Source organism: Agelaius tricolor, unplaced genomic scaffold (assembly GCF_023055355.1).
Source record: "Agelaius tricolor isolate 1412-34295 unplaced genomic scaffold, bAgeTri1.0.p SCAF_8, whole genome shotgun sequence".
NCBI classification, from domain to species: Eukaryota; Metazoa; Chordata; class Aves; order Passeriformes; family Icteridae; genus Agelaius; species Agelaius tricolor.
In genome coordinates this window covers 47469915-47490041 of record NW_027269268.1, presented here as the reverse complement: position 1 = coordinate 47490041, position 20127 = coordinate 47469915, and the positions used below count along the sequence as shown (strand labels likewise).

The 20127-nt window shown below is 34.6% G+C and overlaps 1 protein-coding gene across 10 annotated transcripts in view; it reads left to right on the top strand.

The window, feature by feature from the left end:
* SLIT2 (slit guidance ligand 2) overlaps positions 1 to 20127 on the top strand; it is a 260769-nt gene that overhangs the window by 149159 nt on the left and 91483 nt on the right. For all 10 annotated transcript variants that reach the window (XM_071432632.1, XM_071432633.1, XM_071432634.1 and 7 more), the window contains exons 5-9: positions 1832 to 1903; positions 10641 to 10712; positions 14637 to 14708; positions 17430 to 17593; positions 19942 to 20080. In XM_071432632.1, coding sequence (XP_071288733.1) covers positions 1832 to 1903; positions 10641 to 10712; positions 14637 to 14708; positions 17430 to 17593; positions 19942 to 20080 — 519 coding nt within the window. The remainder of the gene's footprint in view (positions 1 to 1831; positions 1904 to 10640; positions 10713 to 14636; positions 14709 to 17429; positions 17594 to 19941; positions 20081 to 20127) is intronic.

The window sequence follows — 20127 nt, the reverse complement described above, 5'->3', positions numbered from 1 at the left end:
GTGCCAAAATTTCCCACGGAAACAAAGATTTTGAGCATTGATATTTTCTGTGGGATTTTTAAAAATAATTTACATTTGGCCTCAATATTACTCATCTTTCACTTTTTCAATTATATAAAATGGTGAGTGATGATGCTCTATCAAATGCCATGAAAAGCTTAATGCACCATTGCCCATTATCTCCTGTAGTAAATATTTACGGGTACAGCAGTGGCTCACGTAGATATATACATATATCTGTGTTATAAACTAATCACTCATCATGATACAAATCACTACTGCTGGCTTAGCCACTTCACACACAATTTTTATACAGGTAAAATGTATTAGTCAATTAGACAGAAATGTAAATATAGATATTTGCGTTTTATGCTTATAAGAGAATTTTTTTCCAAGGAAGTAGGCTGTTAAATCATGTTACCGTAACAAATGCTGAAGGCTGCTTTTTCATTCATTGCCACTGAATTTATTGTCAGAGCAGTACAGTCATATCCCATTTCAAGATTACTTAGGTGGCTTGAAAATTAAATCACAGCTCACAAATTCTCTTTTTTCACACACGATTAATAATACTAAAATTGGCTCTAGTTTTAAGTATACTTTGCAAGATATTGCAGTGCAATTAGGTGCATGAACTATGAAAGATTTAGTAAATAGAAAGTGATTTTCCATAAATTAACAATGAATTGGATAATACAAAATTGCTGCAATGTATGTGGAATCATATTCAAAATAATTACATTGATATAAATTTTGTTAAAGTTGGGGAAAATGGGGTTTTATAAAGTCCTCAAATTGTGTTTTGCAAGTTCATAAATCTGAAAGGGATCTTCAGGAGTGATTGCTCAGAACTGGAAATATGAGCTCATGCTAGATTACATTTTAGAGAAAGAATATATCAAAAGCATGACTTCTTATGTCTAATGATTCTTGCTTCTTCACTTAATCTGAGCTATATCTCTTAATTCTGTGCACAGTTTTGCAATGTTTCTCTAAAAATTCTTTCTGAAAAACATCCTCTAAAGATGTCTCCAAATCTCAAGGTAGAGAAACTTTACTTCTGCTAGGATCTGAATTGCATTTGGTGTACTTTTAGAGTAAAGATCCTGGGTTGGTTTTAGCAAAATGAAATCTAGTTAACTATAAGAAAATTGCTGTGCAAATGGACTTAAAATCCCTGTGTAGAGACAAAAATGTGTCTGTATTTCAGAAAAAATAAAGGGCTGTTTATTCATACTGATAGCAAAAAACCACTACTGAACAATAATTTTATAAGCATTTTAATAATATTTTTCTTTTGTAAAAGATAATAATTTCAGATGACATGATACAGTTGATCGTACAGGGATTTTGGGGAGGAATATTAGATGTCTGCTGCAGAATGTATTTTAATTCCTTCTTTTAAAATATATGATGCTTGACACTGAAACAAAAGTCAGAAACATATTGATCTCAGATACTACACAGCTTCATTGTTGTTTCTCAGTAGCTCACTATTTGTTCTATTTGCTGAATTTCAGTCTTCCTTACATAAAGCTGAATATACTATCAAACATGGATTTGGAATGGTTGAAAATTGAAAACACTTCCACTGTTTTTTTTATTATTTTTTGGCATATATGTTGTTATTTTCTAAAGGAACTGCCTAGTGTGACAGAGATAAACAATTTTGACTATTATTGCTACTTCTTTTCTTCAGTTACAAATCAATTAATGTAATAAAATAAGCTTCATTGGAAATATTGACTGAACCATAATAGCTGAATTTTTTTTTTGTTATACATGAAACTAAATATATATAGCACTTTTACATTTATATTTTTTTTCTTAGTGATCTTAGTGAAAATCAGATTCAAGCAATACCAAGGAAGGCATTCCGAGGAGCGGTAGACATAAAAAATCTGTAAGTATTTTCTTCCTTCCATATATTCTGATGATAATGCTTTGTAGATACAATGCTCTTTTTTTTTTTTAATCAGATATCTTTTTTCTAAGAACTGTTATAGCTGCTTAAGGAATATCTGCATAACACTGATATCATTTGTTTGTGCAAAATACTTTAACGGATCTTAAACATCCTCAAATTGCCTTATGGAAATGTAAAAAATTGAAATAAGTTGAAGACAATATGTCATTATAACTATTAGTCTATAAAACTGAGTTAAATATTTGAATGTCAGGCAATTTGAAATATTTTATGGTTTCATGTGGAAAAATCATTTTGCCTTGGTTTTAAAAGTTTGTCTTTTGTTTGCTTGCATAAAGAAAGACAAGTCATGCTATTATCTAGTTTTGCTAGCATATGTTTTTATACTTGTGTGACTATTTTACTTGCTCAGTTTTCTTCTGTTGTCTTTTCTGAAAGAAAGATACTTTCCTGGAGATAGTGACTTTGAAGTTCATGGACAGGTTTTGAATTCTTATGGTTTCTAAATGTGGAAATATGTGAGTTTCAAGACAAAGCAAAGCAGTAACTTTTTTACTTTCTGTTCAGAGTAGTAAGGCAGTTATTGGGTTGGACAAACCAAACAACCTGAAGACTGTGATGAACTTCTGTAGTAGGAAACAATAGGTTATGCACTCAAAAGCTTCAACCCCTGCTGTAAGCCAGGGACTCATCACTTACAAACAGCCAGCAAAGACAGAGGACATACAATAACAGGTTTCAGAAAGACTATGGAGCTTCCAGAGTGATGCAGCTGTGAAAAAATATGATTGCTATATAATGTGGCATCAATAAATATAGGGAAATATTAGGTTATAGGAAGCTTTCATGTTATTCCTGCTGAAAAAAATTTATTAATTGAAGTTGCCATTGCTAAAATAGAAAGACAAACATTCTAGTTGTATTGCTTTGAAAACAGGAGTGCTCTATGATTGATGTATCCTCAGTAGGAGAGGATGGGCTAGGAAGCCCTTCACTTTTCTGTCTGCCTGTGATGGAATCCATTCTGCTGCCTGCAGCACTGCACACAAATTGGTGAGGAAAATGTCTTTTTGAAGATTTAGCAGAATGCCCAAGAATGTGGCCTACTACAGTTCTTCCCTGAAATGAAATTCTATCATACCTCAGTGGAAAAAATCATTACGTTCAACTCTATTGTCTTCAAAAACATGCAAATGCTTGTGATCCTCTGGGTAGCTTTGTTACTCTATTTAATTGACAGTTTATGAGTTTTTATTCAGAACTAGTCCCACTGCTGTGCATGGTCAAAAAGAGATCTGGCCACAAGAAGCCTGCATTTTTCTGCAAATCAGGCTGTTGTGCTTTTCCAGAATCTTTGGTGAGGAGAGACAAACCCCAGCCTTCCATTTAGCCTTGGTCTTTACTTAGAGAAGAAAGGTATAGCAAGAATTTTACAAGTTGTATTTCATTGTTTAAGAAAATTAGGGCGACAACTGATAAGTGACAGGTATAGAAGGCATCACTGTTCAAACAGGAATTCATCTGTCAGGAGGTTGTAGCCAGGTGTGTGTCAGTCTCTTTCCCAAGTAAGAAGAAATGCCCTAGAGTAGCACCAGTGGAAGTTTAGATTGGATATGAGGAATAAGTCTCCACCAATAATTATTTTATGCTTTGAAATAGGTGGCTGAGGGAAGAGATTGAGTCATCATAAACTGGAGGTATTCAAAAACATGTAGATGTGGCACTAAGAGGCAGGATTGAGCAGTGGACTTGGCAGTGTCAGGTTTACAGTTGAACTCCATGATCTTAGAGGTCTTTTCCAACCTAAATGATTCTATGAGTCTATGAAGGTGATTAACCTAAGGTCCGGGAACCAAATACTTGTATATCCTTAATAAGAATTGTCCTAAGTAGAATTCCATATTTGTTCTAGTTTTGGACGTTTCTTCTAGAAATAACCTAGTAGCTTAGCATAATGTTAAAGATGTATCTCTTCCAAACTCATGTATGAGATAGGTAAAGGTGCAAAGAGAAAAGAAACCTCTATTAGAGCTTATTTTTATATATATATATATATAAGAAAACGTGTAACAACAGTAATTACATCAGTTTCAATTTAAATTACTGAACCTTTTCTTTAAACATGGAATGACTGACAACCATCCAGAACAGTAGCTCTATTAAGTTATTTTAATAGTGGTTAACCAATTTCACAAAATTTGACCTGATAAAATATTTTATGTTCCTGAATGGAGACTCACCATTCTCTCATTTTCACCAAATGCCTTCCTTCTGAATCTGGAATTGGAATATTTTGGAAAAATTATGGTAAAAATAGTATTTTGGAAAACTTATTGAAAATCTTATTGTATACTTCTTAGTCTTTGCAGAGCAAAAGGAATGAGATGTTAGCTCAGATAATCTGAAGGAAGCTGCTTCCTATAAGTTTGATAATACCACTATAACCTCCTGCAGCATGTTAGCTCTAGAGTCCTCTTGATGTTTCTCAGAAGAAGCTGTCTAGTTTCCATAAAATGCATCCATGGTGCTTTCTTTCCAGACATCTTAATGCTCATCTTAATGTAGATTCTGTAGAAGATAAAAAGCAAAATGGGCATGACATTATGAGAATTGACAACGTGGGCAACCTGCCACACCCTTGTAGCAAAAAGAGTAACAAACTCTGAGAAACATTCAGGCTTCAGAAATGTAATTTACATCTAATTGGAATTACCCAGTTTCCAATTTGTTATGCCTTTCGTCTTAGAAGTGAGAAGAGTTTGGCTCTGTCTGTACTCTCACGTGAGGCAACTGTAGGCAGCAATAAGATCCCCCCTTTCCCCTCTCTCTAACAACCAAACAAATGCATTTCTTGCAGACCATCCCCAAATGTTATCTGCTTCAACCCAATTCTTGTGGCCCTGTTTGACTCTGTCTTCTGCTGGAGAGGCCAACACTAGGTGCCATCTCACAAACTCAGAAGTCATCTCAAAAATGCCAGCGCCCCTGGCTTCACTCTCACCAATGCAGCCCAGTTGTTTGTAAAGTATTAAGTTATTCAGTAAAAGTGACAAAAATTGGGGGAAGCTTATGTTGTAGTAGCTCTCCAGACTAGAAATCCAGTATCCATTATTTTGGCAGTTCAAATGTAGAAAAACATAATATCTACAGTGTGTCAAAGTCTCAGTTTTTCTATTCAAGGAAGTATTCTTGAATGACTTAAAGAGTAATACACTCCATACACTATAGCTATTGATCTGAGACTTGAGAGCAATTAGGGTGAAATTCTGAAAACACAATTCCTAAAGTTACCCCTAACTTGCAAATTTTTCAGGGAGAAGAGTATTCACCAAGATATTAGATTCTTCAGAGAAGACAGTGGCATCTACTTTTTACAAAATAAACAGAAATTATCATATAAATGGGAAACTAAACACAGATTTTTTAATAGACATGTTAATGAATGTTTCATAACCCTCACTGGTGATATAGTACTCAAACTGGATGAGAAAGATTCTTTAAATTTTCTCTACCTCAGGAATTTTGTTTGTATTTAAGATGGTAAGAAAATGCTTTAGGTGCCCAGATTGCAAGCTTAAATGGGGTTGTTTTTGAAGCTGGTTGAATTAGGAAGATAAATAACTGAGTTACTAACATATTTAAGGCACCACTGAAAGAACAATAGTGCTATGCTCCCCTTTGGGGTAGATTTTTGCCTTATGACTTTTCCATTTCAAGTGTGTAAAATTTTATAAGATTCCAATTTTCTCTTTCTCTCTATAATCGATGCCTGGCAGAGGATGGAAAGGAATACACCAATATCATGGTGGAATTGTGATGCTAAATATGTGCAATCTAAAATGTTACCAAAAATAGTAGGGCACATTTTCATCATATCTCATACAAGGATCTTGTGCCCTGTTTTTCTTGTCATGCTCTTGGCCTTCATTTCTCTTCTTTGTGTTCATTTGCGTCCATTTCTTTCCAGCAAGTGGAGGAGACTGTAGCTGTCATGCCAGGGATAAAGGCTGCAGAGCAATGTTAAACACATTAAATTGCCTGGGAAAATGAAGAATTAGTGAAGAGGGAGGCAGTTACCAGCATCCAATCTAAGTCCTTCTCATTTTACTAAGCTTTGTCCAAAAATTTGATTGATATTACTTGTTGTTGCCCTTATGCCTCTTTTATGCTGATTGTGAAACATTTAAAGCTGCCACTAGAGACATAAATGAATTTTGTATTAATTATTTTTGGGAATGATTGGACTTTTTTAAATTCCAATTATTAGTAGTTGAAAAAGAGATTCCTGCTGATGTTCTCATTACTTATTTCTTCTCAGATCACTCATAATATTCTACTGCAACTGGAAGTATAGTTGTCTATTCATCTGTACAAGTGCTGTTCTAAACACATTGCTTGTCTAAGATATGCTTAAATAATCTAGAATTCAATATTTCTCATGCTTGCTCTTGCAGGAAATCTCAATTGGACTGCTAGTCTATTCAGCCACCTGCATTTCAAGTTTACATAAAGAAGGATTTTCACAGGGTGTAGTGAACTACATTCTGTGTATGCTTAAGATTTTTATTACAATAAAAATAGCTCTGAAGCCATGAAGGAAAGAATAAATATACTTTTCTAGTGCCTCCTAAACCTCTTGTTGCCAAGCAGGTTGGTGACCGTGTGGCCTTTGGGGAAAAAAAAAACCAACTTGTTCTTACTGATAGTTAAAATAAATAGCATTTCAATACTATTTTTAAAGTTTTGTTTTCTTTTAAAAAGTTATTTCTTATTAATCTGATAATATCTTTGAATCATATAACATATGGATTTTTAATTTTGTATTCATGCTCCTTTTGATGACATTTTTGTTTAATTTTTACTTTTTTTTGGTATCATTTTCCTCCCGTAAGATAATTCTGAGATTAACCAAGTAGAGTGCTAGACAATTTTCAGAGGACTGAGCAATTGAACTATAAATCTTTTTGTTTCTAAAACTTCTAGTTTGTTCAGCAAGTATGCATTACTTGGATGTAAATATTGACAGTCATGGGAAACAAGCAGTTCTTTGAAGTTTGATAAAAAATAAATAAATTCTGGCATGATTTTTTTTTACATAATTTTTAACTAATTCCTCTGAAATTATTGATTTGTCATGACATTGAGATTGAGAAATAAGAAATAGGAATCATAACTCAGTTCTGTTGAAAAAAGTAGCTCTTGCAAAGGACCACAAAATGTCTTCAAACTGTGAAGAGCATGAGAGTAAAGCAGACAATCGTTTGAATTTTTCCTACTTTCAACTTTCTAGGAATGAGTAAAGGATGTTTTCTCTGTCAAGAGTCAGATGACAGATTTTTCCTGTATGAGGGTAGTAGTTTTTAAATGTATGCAGCATCTTCTGTTAGTCATTAAATGTTCTTCTTGTGGGATAACAAGGTTTATTTTAAGATATTTATTTATCATTATCTGGTAGACAACATATGCCAGAAGGGAAGAAAATATAAGTTAGCAACATGTTTCTACAGCATAAGAGCAATAAATATAAAACATCATACAGTAAACATATTATTAGTTGAATGCTTATTATTCTTACTAGTTCTTATTGCTAAACTCACATAAACATTGGCATTTTAAGCAGCTGTAGATTAATTCAGTTAGATTATTTCGTATAGAAAATATCCAGATAATGCTGCAGACACAGGTGTAAAATCCAGTTAATTCTCTGTGATGGTGGAAGTATTTTGAATGTGCCAAGTGTAGTTTAGTATTTTATGAGCTTCACAGGAATGGCACTGCTGAATCTTTGTGAATGTTGGAGGCAGAAAGGAACAGCAGCGTTACAAACGCATGGAGAGATCCCACGTAGAAAAGACCCAAAATGGAGGTGGAGCAGGCAGACAGACGATAAACTGGGGAGAGGGAAGGATGAGAATGGGCCAGAGTTGCTGGTCCATCTCTGTTCAGCTTTGGTCCTCAGAGTGTTCTAATAATTTGAGAAGAAGAACAACAGCTCTTGGGGGAAAAAAGAGCCTTCTAAGATGGAATTAGGGTTATTGGTATACTCAATAGCTTAATGGTGAGAAAGGTTTCATTATGGTACTGGAGATTTTTATGTGTGCTTTTGAGTGTCATACTAAAAATAAACAAAAGAACGTAACTTAAAATTAGATAAAAATATAATTTTTAATTTCTATGTCTATTTAAGACATAGCTTAATACATACTTGCTACTGAGAACCAGTTTTATCAAAACACACAATCACATTGCTTCAGTATATCTGTTAGAAGGACATCATAAGTTAATGTTACACTGGTTATGAAATATTGTCTAACTTTCTATTTGGGTCATATATGTAGTGTGGGTATCCTTACCCTTAACCTTTACTTTTACCATAAATTGCTATTAAAGCCAGTCACACAGTCTTCAAAGTCATGTCCCTTTCATAGCTTAAAAAATAAATACATATATATATATATATATCACACCAATTGTTCTTCATGGTGTGTGTCTAATCATTTTTATATCGTAGTTGTAACTGATGGAAAATAATCTAAAGCATAAAGACGGTAGCATCTTTCAAAGACAGTAATTTTTAAAACTAGGGAATATTTTTCCACTACCATCTGCAAACTTCCCTGCCTCATACTGAAACCAATTCATTAGCTCAGTGCAAGCAGAGTAACCTTTCTGGTAAGAAGATTTAAATGGAAACAACTCACCCTTCACTAAGGTAGTGATCATGGTGACTCATTAAAGGAAGTCCAAAAGTTTTCGGGATCACCACAACTGCTGCCAGTCTGGTGGAAGAAATCTGCCTTTCAGCTTGTGTAGGACAAGATTTGCTCAAGTGCTTTCTCGGCTTTAAAAGATTTTCCTTTGTGTATAATGGGGATGATTTAGAAGAAGCTGTGTCAGCACTGATTTATACATTGACAGCTAAGGATAATAAGATATGGGCAAACATACAGCTCACCCTTTTACAGATTAACCTGCAGACTGCATTAGGCAAATTTGATGGCATTAAAAGATTTTTCCAATTTGTCTGGAAACAATTTCTCTTTTGTATTGTGTCAAGGGTAACATTTCATGCCATTGGAGTAATTTAAATAGCTTTGATAAATTGTTTGAGAGGTTATACTGTGTATATATTTTACCATTTTAAAATAAAAAGGCTATTAGCTTAATTGTTAAATGAAATTCATTACTAAAAATTGAAGAAGCCTTAGAAAGTAGACCTAAGTATTCCAACACTGCAGCACTGGTGTTGTAACATTGCACCAAAATGATTAAAGATCATATTCAGCAACTGATAGTTTGCATTTAGCTTTCAATACACAGAAACGCTGTTACAATTATGACAATTGGCATTTTCAGAAACACAGACACTGTTACAATTATGACAATATTTTATTCCCTTGTAGTAGTAATTCAGATGAAACTAGAATAACTTTATAGAAGTTGGTACATTACATTCAGCAGTGCTTCTGATGTTTTATTAATAAAGTAAAATGTTGTCATAGATTCAGAAAAATCACAGAAAATGCTGTAGTAGAAGTGTCATTAGCCCTGCTAGCTAATATATAATTGAAGATAGAAGGGCAGAGTTCATTTGTATTTTGTTCATTTTCTTAGTATTGTTCACACACATTTACTCATATATATTATTTGACACTGACAAGCTACCAGCTTGGAGAAGTTTTTAAAGTGAGGTTTTTTATCATCTTGCTTTGCAAGTCATGCCCTGAAATGCATAAGACACTTCAGTATTTATAGGAAAAGCTTTTATGAGTAGAGAAAGTGTGATTTTATGTCTGCATGGTTGTTAATTTAAGCAGACATTTTTAATTGGGCTGTATGTGCTGTATCAATGTTTTGAATTGAAAAGGTAATAATCATCTTCAGAGAAACGAATCTAAATTTTTCATAACTTCATACTTAAGGATTAATAATGTATGGGATGGATTGCTGAGTTTTATGTCTAGGATTCGAGTGCTCCATTACAACATGCTATCTGCATATAATTGCAGATAGCACAAAGTCTGTAGAAAACCAGATACTGAAGGTTACAGCAGAAACACTACTTTCATTTGAAGCAGAACTAAAGGAGATAAGTAAACAGGTCTGTAAATGCCTCGGACACTGTTATTTCCACATGTAGACATATTCCAGGAGGTAATTACTGTAAATCCCCCGCAAACCCGGGGGTAACACCTCCCACCTGCTCCAGGCATGCACACACACGCAGGGAGACCCCTAAAACTGGTGTCTGTCCCTGGTCCCTGCTGCGGCGGGTGGAATTAACATGCAGCTGGGCTGCTCTGATAAATGGATTCTGTTAGGTCACCGAGGGGATGCGTGTGACATTAAGTGATTTACCGTCCTTTACCTTAATGAAATTGTTTCAGCGAGATGACGCTGAGAGCTTTTAATGGATAGCTTTTCTTGATGTAATGAAATTGCATTCCTTTGGCATTTAATATAAGGTGCAGTTATTATTTACTGGAGCTTTCCCAGTGCTGCTGTTCTGCGCAGCCAGTTGAGAACAAAAAGGGATTTCAGTGGCAGAGTGCAGGCCAGCGCCGTGCGTGCGGCAGCCCGAGCGGTGGCAGCGATGGCCAGAGCCTTTCCGCTCGCGTGGCCGGCCTCTGCCACCCCTTCGGGAGGCTTCCCTTTCGCCTCGCCTTGCCAGCACGCCTCTCCCTTACAAATGCCTTCCTAATCTGTTTAACAGGCAACTGGATTACAACCAGATCAGCTGCATTGAAGATGGGGCGTTCAGGGCTCTGCGTGACCTGGAAGTGCTGTAAGTATTCCTTGTATCTCTTACTTGTAGTGAGAGCTCAGTATCTGGGGAGTGCTAATGTAGCAGCTTATCTGCAAGCTGCAGCCTGGTGTCAGGATGCTCTAGTGAAAAGATGTCTTAAAATAATCCACTGTGATGTGCTATAAAATGGTAAGAAGATATGGAGAGGCATGGATACTCTTTTACTCTCCAAGACAGCCATTAAACATAATAATAATAAAAAAGCCATTGACAGAAACTGTAAGAAAAGAATATATTTCATTTTAAAAAGGGGAAGGGCAGCAGTATTAATGAACCCAATTAATTTTGTACATTATCCATTACTGTTGATGTACTGAACATTTCAGAATTGTGTTTGTTGTATACTCATCATCAATTTGATCTTTTGATCACTGAGGCTCAGTGTAAGGAACAATATGCTATATCTCTTTGACAATCTGGAATTTTTCAAAGAGGCACTTTATAGCAAATATTACTGCTATATGTTAAGATGTTTAGCATGTCCATGTCAATAGCTTTTTTTTAAAACATTTTAAGTTTTATGTGTGTAAATACATTTGTATGTCAAAGAAAATATCTTTTTTGTGTCACAGAAGATTATTTTTGTAACACTTCTTTGCATACTTTTTTTTTCACTTTCTTCAAGTAGCTATCAATGAGGTTAAAGGTAACAAAATTATCGTCTGAGAATAGTTAATGTAATGAGCAAAGTGCCTTAGTTCTCAAAGAATCTGAGGCACAGGACACATTCCTGAAATATTTGCTCTGTCAGTCAAAGTGACACATTTTATTTGGATTTTCTTCATTAAGAAAAAGGAAAGAATTTGTGTATCACTGAGTTACTTCATGTTAATTTGAATCATACGTGCTAAATCACAACTTGAGGATGGTGAGGAAATGGGTTTTGTTGTGTTTGGGTAATTTGGGGTTTTTTTTAAATATTCTGAAGAACAGAAGCTTCTCTGGCAGTAGTGTCTGCATGTCTAAGAAACCAAAGAGTATGTGAGGAGCTGGTGGTAAAAGTTTTGTATTATTAAACAGTAGTTGGTTTTACTTATGGGTGAATGAAACTGGCAGCCAAATTTGATTTTTTTTTTTTTTTTTTTTTCAGTCATAGAATAACAAGCCTATTGTTAACTCTGGTATAAAGCCATATAAAATATAGTGTAGGTTCAATACTACACCTAATTGTTAAGTTGGTGAATTGTTGTCTGTCAGTAAATGTCATGTTCTTGGATATTTTTATGTTTGGAACTCTTATATGTGACAGAATATTTTTTCCAATGATGGCTCAATCTGCTTGCTATAGTTTGGTATCATTTTTTGTTTTTTTCTTAATATGAGCCTTTCTTTACAAGTGCAAGGGTTAAATGTTTATTAAAAATAAATAAATACAGTGTTTTGTGCATTTTTTAATGCTTGCAATTTTAGTGTTCTTGAAAGGTCATTCTTGCAGTTGAGGTCAGGGGTGTAATTTTTACACTGATTTCAGTGAGTAGAAAAAGAGGAAAGAAACTTCTAAAATAACAATCTGCTGAAAACTAGGTAGTTGGAATTTTTGTGAATGAACATACATAATCTATTAGCATTGTTCAAATACACGACTGTTTGCTGTCTTGAATTATGTTATGTGCTAAAATTTTTGTAAAGATTTATGGCATTTTAAGAAATTGAGATAGATATTTCAAACACTACTGAAGGTTTTGTATCTAATTAAGGTTCCTTTACATATGGCTTAAAGAATGAAAACTGTGTAGATCAGACCATACTGTATATTCACTGAGTAGCAAATAAGACTATTCATACTGTTTTCATTTGGAGTCAGTTGCTCTAACTGAGCAGAGAAAGTGGATATTATTTCAAACTTCAAGTTTGAGGTAAAGCTTTGAAATAGATTGCAATCCTGTTCAGTAGCAGTTTGAAATGATTACCAAAGTAGCAAATCTTATAATTTGGTTAAATAATTGTATAATTTTAGAGGCTGTTAGTGTTAAAGATACAAAATAGCCTGAATATTCCTCTCCATTAATTTCTGTGTTAGTTTTCCTTTGTCTTTGGTGTTTTTTTTTTTTTTTTTTTTTTTAAGGGTAATCTGCTATATTTGGGAAAAAGACTATGGGGAAAATATAACACTGACATGTTAAAAAAAATGGAAAGTGTCTACAAAATGGAAACAAGTCAGTCATCACAGTCTTTGCTATAGGATATAACATTTAAGTAAAAGTATTGAGCCAACTTTTTTAAATTACATTTCTATTATGAAATTAAGCATTTTTATCATTACAGAGGAATAGCTGTAACAATAATTTAATTCCATATGTATCCCTTACATCTATTCCTATATTTAGTTTTCTTTACTCTGAAAAAATTAATAGCTTATATATATACAAAGTAGCAAGGCAAACATCAAACAGCCAGAATTGGAAATTAAAACATTTGTAGATTTGCCTTCTCTTAACAGCTATGGAAATACTGGCTGATTTCCCTTCATTGAAAATATATTATTTTTAAATCTTGTAAGAAGTTATGCAGGAAGTACTGTGGGAGCCATCATTTACCATGTGGACATTGTAAAAAAAACTCTGCCACAATTTACTGACATTTATCCATTAAGACACCTTTTATGGATGTACCCAGTACATTGGCCATTTTTATTTTTGTTATTGGGGCACAATTTTGTTTTGAAAAGGGGCATAATTCCTCTTTGGAAGGAAGAGGAATTTACTTGTTTGGGGTTTTTTTTGTTTTTTTTTTTTTCTATTATTCTTCTTTCTGCTTATGTATGCCTAGAGAACACACAGGGGAGTTCCCTTATGCACAGCAAAAGAAAGATTTAGTACATGGAATGAGTAAGAACACAAAGGTAAAATGCTGCACATTGCACCAGTAATTAATTGCTTGGTTAATGTGGAGATAAATAGCCTGATCCTGGTCAGGGTACTGTGATTTTACCTTGCTGTGTTTCAAGATCAGACTGTACAAATAATTTGTTCAAAATAGGAGCAAGTTACAGTTTTTGGTTAAAAAAAAAAGGAAAAACGAAAATACTTTTTCATAAGGGAGAAAAGCTTTTTTTCAGTGAGAGTTATTATTTATTACTGCTCTAATTACATAGAACTCATTATCCATTCTGCTTACATGAGTAATCTCTAAGTCAAATCTGTAAATTCTATTGCTTGCTTCCTTTTTTTGGAGTAAAGCTTGTTTGCATTCTATTTGCAGCCTAAAGACAATATTTAACTGCAAGTTAATTCATAAAGTTTCTGAATCTTTACAAACTACGTGTAATGAGTATAACAAACTCTGTAGCCAAGAATTGGCTTAGATTTGTTCCTGGTTCCTATCTCAATTTCCCAACACTTTGTCTAAAATATAAATTGCTAGTTTGCTTAAGTGTTACATTTCCTGACACCTATCATATTGGAATCTCCCCTATTGTTCATGCAGCTCTGGATCATCTATAGTAACTCATTCCCTATAAAAGCCAAGCACAGCCCAGAGTTAATATTTTCTAAAATTCTTGGGAAAAAACCATTCAGCTCTTGTATCATCCATCAAAAAACAGACTCTCAGAAGCTGGAAAGAGAAATCAGTATCCTAGAACCAAGACATTTTCTCCAAGGACTCTCTTTTTTACCTCACAATGTCAAGTTTGGCTTGAATGCCATAGATATTGTCAATATTGGTGGAAGTTCCTTTTGAGTGAATTCTAGGCTACAGTGACCTCTTACTTAGGATTGATAATGGTAAAACCATGGTATTTTGTTGAGAATTCAACAGGGAGGAAAAATATAACTAAAAGCAGGGAGTTTTTTCCTGATACACATTCCTAAAAACAGTACACCATGACTTTCATTAGCTGTGCCTTTTTTTAAATATGGCAAAACTCTTAAGATGTTAATATACTTCTTCTTGGCTTTGCAGCACTCTCAACAATAACAACATCACTCGACTATCCGTGGCAAGTTTCAACCATATGCCCAAACTCAGAACATTGTGAGTAGTCCCGCTGAAACTGGCTGCCATTTTTATCATTTTTATTTTTAGTCCTATTAAGTTTTGTCAGGGATCTATCAATACACATTGAGACAAAACAAGCATAAGCTCAAATAAAAAATATTGATGTCTCATGAGATTGTCGAGTGTAAATTCTGTGTGTGTGTCTGAGGAAGCTCATTCTGAAAGGTAAATCTAACAAGTGACCCCAAAGCTGCATGTGGGCCTCAGAAGATAAAGAAGTTGTATCCTTTTAAATCAGCTTTTTTAGGATATGAAATGAATAAGTATTTAAATCAGTTTCATGGCCTCTTCCCAAATGGGATTTCCATGGTGCTGTATTCAGTGACAGAAATGCTTCACCTTCACACCAAAAAAAGACGAGGGCAGGGGGAATTCTTCTTACATGTTACAGCTATATAAAGAAGTAAATTGATGTTTTTTGAAAGTCAAAGATTTGTTTTACTATGAGCTTTTGAATGGGTCACATTTCATTTTGGAGCATTGGAGATTCTTTGATTGACTGTCAGATGTGATAAATGGGAAATCTTTATGCTTTTATTACTGTACTGCTAGCAGACCTAATTAAACTAAACTGGCTTGCCAACATTCTTTGTAACATAAAATTATAGCATCATCCGGTAGTGCTATTATAATTAAAGTTGTGTCAGCATTTACAATAAGGTCCCCATTTTTAGAGGTTATGACTTTGTCGGAGGAGTACTTCAGGCTTCTAAAACAAAGCACAGTGAAAAGATTGTCTGTGTATGCAAGTCATATGGGCTAGAATTATGTTTTGGTATTTTTATACTGACTACAAATAAATCTAGATTGCGTTGACTGGCAAAACCAGATTTGGTCCAGAGACTCGCTTTTAAACAGATTTTCCAGTGAAGTGGGAATTAAGAATGAATGGGATGTTTCTATCAGAACTCAATAGTAGCTGTTACTGTTAAAGAATTACTTTTACAAAAAACCTGTCTAGTTTCTTTTACCCATGTTGAGTTGCACAACTGTTCTGAAATCAGTAGGGCTATTCACCCAGGTTAACATGTGGCTTGTAACTGAAGAACTTCACACAGGTGGGTAGTTCTGTTGATTTCACCACAGAATTGCAACTATTCTTGCTTGGACAAATAGAACAGTACTTAAATAGTGCTGACCATGGGCTTTTGGCCTATTATCAAACTCTACCTCAGGTAGAGTTTGATAATAGAATTTCATTCTGTTCTTTTAGGCCTGAGTCTTGAAAATGTGCAATTTGTACTTTTTTTGAACTTTCAAACATGGTTTCTGTTTTGAACCATAAAATAGAATTAATCAAATTAGTGATATTTACATTTTCTTTGGTTAGGATATTTCATTTTCTGAAAATATATTTTAGAAAAAAAATAAAATAGACACACAGAATCCTGGATTATAGCTGTGACATCCCATTTGCAGTCAGAATATGCTTGTATAATTATACTGATTTCAGTGGCATTACTTCTGATTTAGTATGGTCTTCATGCCTACAGCTGGGCACAGATTGTGGTGAATGAGTGTACTGTATTGTGAGCTGTATTTGCAAAGCACCCACCCAAGAATTAGTACAGGAAAATATATTGCCTTTAAATTCTAGTCATTTATGGGGTGAAAAGGTGTTGGTTAATATTTTAGTTTATGTTGGTTACACATTTCATGTTGTTTTGCAGATTTATTTTCTAATGGATTAGTTAGACTCTTTGTCTGCATTCTGAATTTCCTGCACTTCCTTTCCAGTTATTTAGTTAGGATTGAGCACCTCAGCTAAAAAGGACCAAAATGGCATGTCCCTGTTATGGATGATTCCGAGATTTGATTTATAGCTGTGGACATCCTTTGTGGTAGTTTAAGAAAATGTAAGAGCCAGAGAAGAGTAATTTACCTAATTTAGTGAATACATTTGTCTGATATTTTATCAATGGCAAAGTGCTTTTTGCCACTTGGCAAGGAGCCATGGTCTTGTGTCAGACCACACCAACAAAGAGACAACTTTCTTAATTCCATCACTTGCTTCCATTTGGTCTTTTAATTAATTTCAGGGATTGCTTAAAGTGTAGATCCCTAGCAGCCAAAAGCAGCTAATCCCATTTTCTGCTATTAAACAACTAGAGAGGAAATCAGAAAAGAGATGTGAAAGAAGGTGCTTTATATTGAGTTATTACTCTATCTTGTTCAGCAGAAAATGAGTATGACCTCCTAAAGGGATCTTTCAGGCTGTTTCTATAGAGACTAATAATGGCCAGACTTACAGATACATCTAATTGGAAACAAAATCTTTTATTAACCCTTTTTTTCTGACATTATAGTATTACCACTCTAGGGCAATGTTCTTGAGATATTTTTGTCTTACTCACTGTTTATGGAGATCTGGACTAAAAAGTCCTATGTCACCTTTCAATCTTTTGTATATTTACTTCTTTCTTTTAGACAAGGAAGAGGGAACTACAGAAAAGTTAAATTATTAGGAAGCCTTCTTTTTTCTCCCAGTTAATTAGACCGCAAATTAAAAATAATTTTGCTGCTCGTAGAGTTTTATTTATTAACTTGTAACTCCCAGACTTTCAATGAAAGATGCAAAAAGTTAATGAATAAAAATGAATAAATGGCCACAGTAGCTTGCTGAAGGGAGGGCGATCTGGTGGCTTTCCTGTTTGTTCTTCCTAACGGGAGGGTGTTGCCGTGTCTGGTTCCGTGCAGCCGCCTCCACTCCAACAACCTGTACTGCGACTGCCACCTGGCCTGGCTGTCGGACTGGCTGCGGCAGCGGCCGCGCGTGGGGCTCTACACGCAGTGCATGGGCCCGTCCCACCTCCGCGGGCACAACGTGGCCGAGGTCCAGAAGCGCGAGTTTGTCTGCAGCGGTAAGAGAAACGGGCCGGCCTGGCCGCTCCTGCCTTCGGCCACACCTGCTGACTGACACCCCAGGGCTGCATGCTGGCTTCTGCCTAATCCCAGCCTCAATGCTTATTAAGAAAAGCCTAATTGTTTTTTTTTTGGTGCTTGTGGGCGTGCTCGTGTCCTTGCGAATTTTGTGTAAATATTGCATTCGCATAGATTTTATGGCCTTCTAAAAATATAATTGTGGGGGAGAGATACCGGAAATTAAATAAAGGGTGTGCTGATTGAGAACATAAACCTGTTAGTAGTAAGGATTTTTTTAAAAACCCTACAAGTATATACTTGTTGTTATTTTCAGACTTTTAAATATTACTCTGTATCCCCAAGTAACTTTTGGAATGTTATTGTTGTGCTTTAATGCATAAGGTTATTTTTTATATGAAATAATGAAATGACTAACAGTTCATTACTAATCACATTTTCTCTATTCATTTTTTTTTCCTTTGTTTGTATCTTCTAGATGAGGAAGAAGGCAAGTTTATCTTTCTTATTTAAATATTTTTACACTCAGATTGAAAATTTTCTGTAAATTTTGTCTACTGTTTCAAGTTTTGCCAAGAACATTAAAAACCAGCCGCAATATTGCTGCCTTTTCAGTGGTTCAGCATGGTTTCTCCTACTGGTTGATTTTCTGCAAACCCCCAGAAGTCTATTGCCAAATATGCTAAAATTTTCACAGATCTATGTTTCTAAAAGAGTTTTATGGAGGGCACAATGTTCTGTCCTTATTAAATAGCCTCTGACATCGAAGTGTAAGGCACTGCCATCTTCGCACGGCAAATGCTAACAGTATTCTTGTCACTAATTCTGCCTTTATGTGCATTTAAAAAGGTTCCTAACAAGATAATTTCATATATCTTACATGTAAATGTTATGGCTGCAGAGCCTGGATGTCAAGAACAGTTTTGTAACTTGATCATTATAGTGCTGATTATTAGCAAGGAGAATAACCATGTTTTCTCTCTGAATCACTGTATTTTTTTCAGTAAAGGTAGGTTAAACATTTCTTTCCTGGTAGTATAAAAAGAATAATGTCTGTTGTTAGATTTGATTATTGTTTGTACTTTTGTAATGCAAACATAAATCTGAAGTCAAATTATTATATTGTAAAATTCTGTCCCAGAGAAGCATAGAATGCTTGGCTTGGAAGAGCCCTTAAAGATCATCTTCCAATTCCCCTGCCATGGTTAGGGACACCTTCCACCAGACTAGACTGCTCAAAGACCTATCCAACCTGGCCTCAATTTTCAGCAATTTAGGACTTGGACACTTGTTATATGAAGTTTTAAGTGGGAACAGCACTGGCTGCAACTTACATTATCAGTGTACCCTTCTTATATTAATATATGACTCTAAATATTGTGAGATAGATCTTAAGTTAAATTGTGGTTTCATAGTCAAAAAGTTGTTTCTTTTTTTTCCTTGAGAATATTAAAACAGTCTCTAGCATTTTATAAATTAATGGAGAAAAAAAGAAAAGGGTGGAATGCCTTTCTCATCCCTTTATGTCTTTCTGTATCATTATGAAACAACTGTTCTGTATCATTTAATTGATAGAGGAATGAGTGCATTAATGTATTATAAAATGTGCAGTCTATCTATTTGCAGGGAAATATAATAAGGTTTTTAATTTCTAAAGCATACCTAAATATGAAATGACTGAGTTTAAATGCAATTAAAAATTTTTACTTTAACATACAACACCAAGAAATCAGTATACTAGCCACCTGAGTTAGTAAGACTGGCAGATTGTGGGAGGAAGTCTGCTGAGCTAAAACAGAGTAAGAGATATGAAGTCAAAAATTTTATGTATTTTTGTGTGAGTGAATGCAAATGTCATTAAATGAATGAAAACTTCAAAATTGTCTATAAGCAATACATAACTGAAGGACCATATTCAAATAAATATTTGCAGAACAGAACAAAACTGGCAGGTCACTTTCAGTGCTCATAGCAAAGTTTGTGCATTTCTCTTGACATGCATTTTTTTAATACTATACAACATGCTGAAAACTAAATAAATCAGTAATTAGTTTTCAATAGCATACAACAAATATATCTGAAAAATGGATTACAGTCTTCTTAAACGAGATGATTTTGAATGGCTGTTACTAAAAAAGCTGAAAAATTATGTAGTGCTGTCACAATAGTTGAGCATTTGTCTTTCACCTCTCTGGGTTTTATCAACATGTTAGTATTAAATGTGTGTTCAAATAAATGCAGTTTGAAAGTACTGGTAGGCTACAATGTTTATTTTAGACATTCTGCCTTAAATTTTTCAAGTAAGTGTAAAATGTGCTTTCCTTTACAGGTCACCAGTCCTTTATGGCTCCATCCTGCAGTGTCTTGCACTGCCCTACTGCATGCACCTGTAGCAACAACATTGTGGACTGTCGTGGGAAAGGCCTCACTGAGATCCCAACAAACCTTCCAGAAACCATCACTGAAATGTGTGTAATCTGACTTCTTTTCTATTAACTTACAGAAAACATGTTTT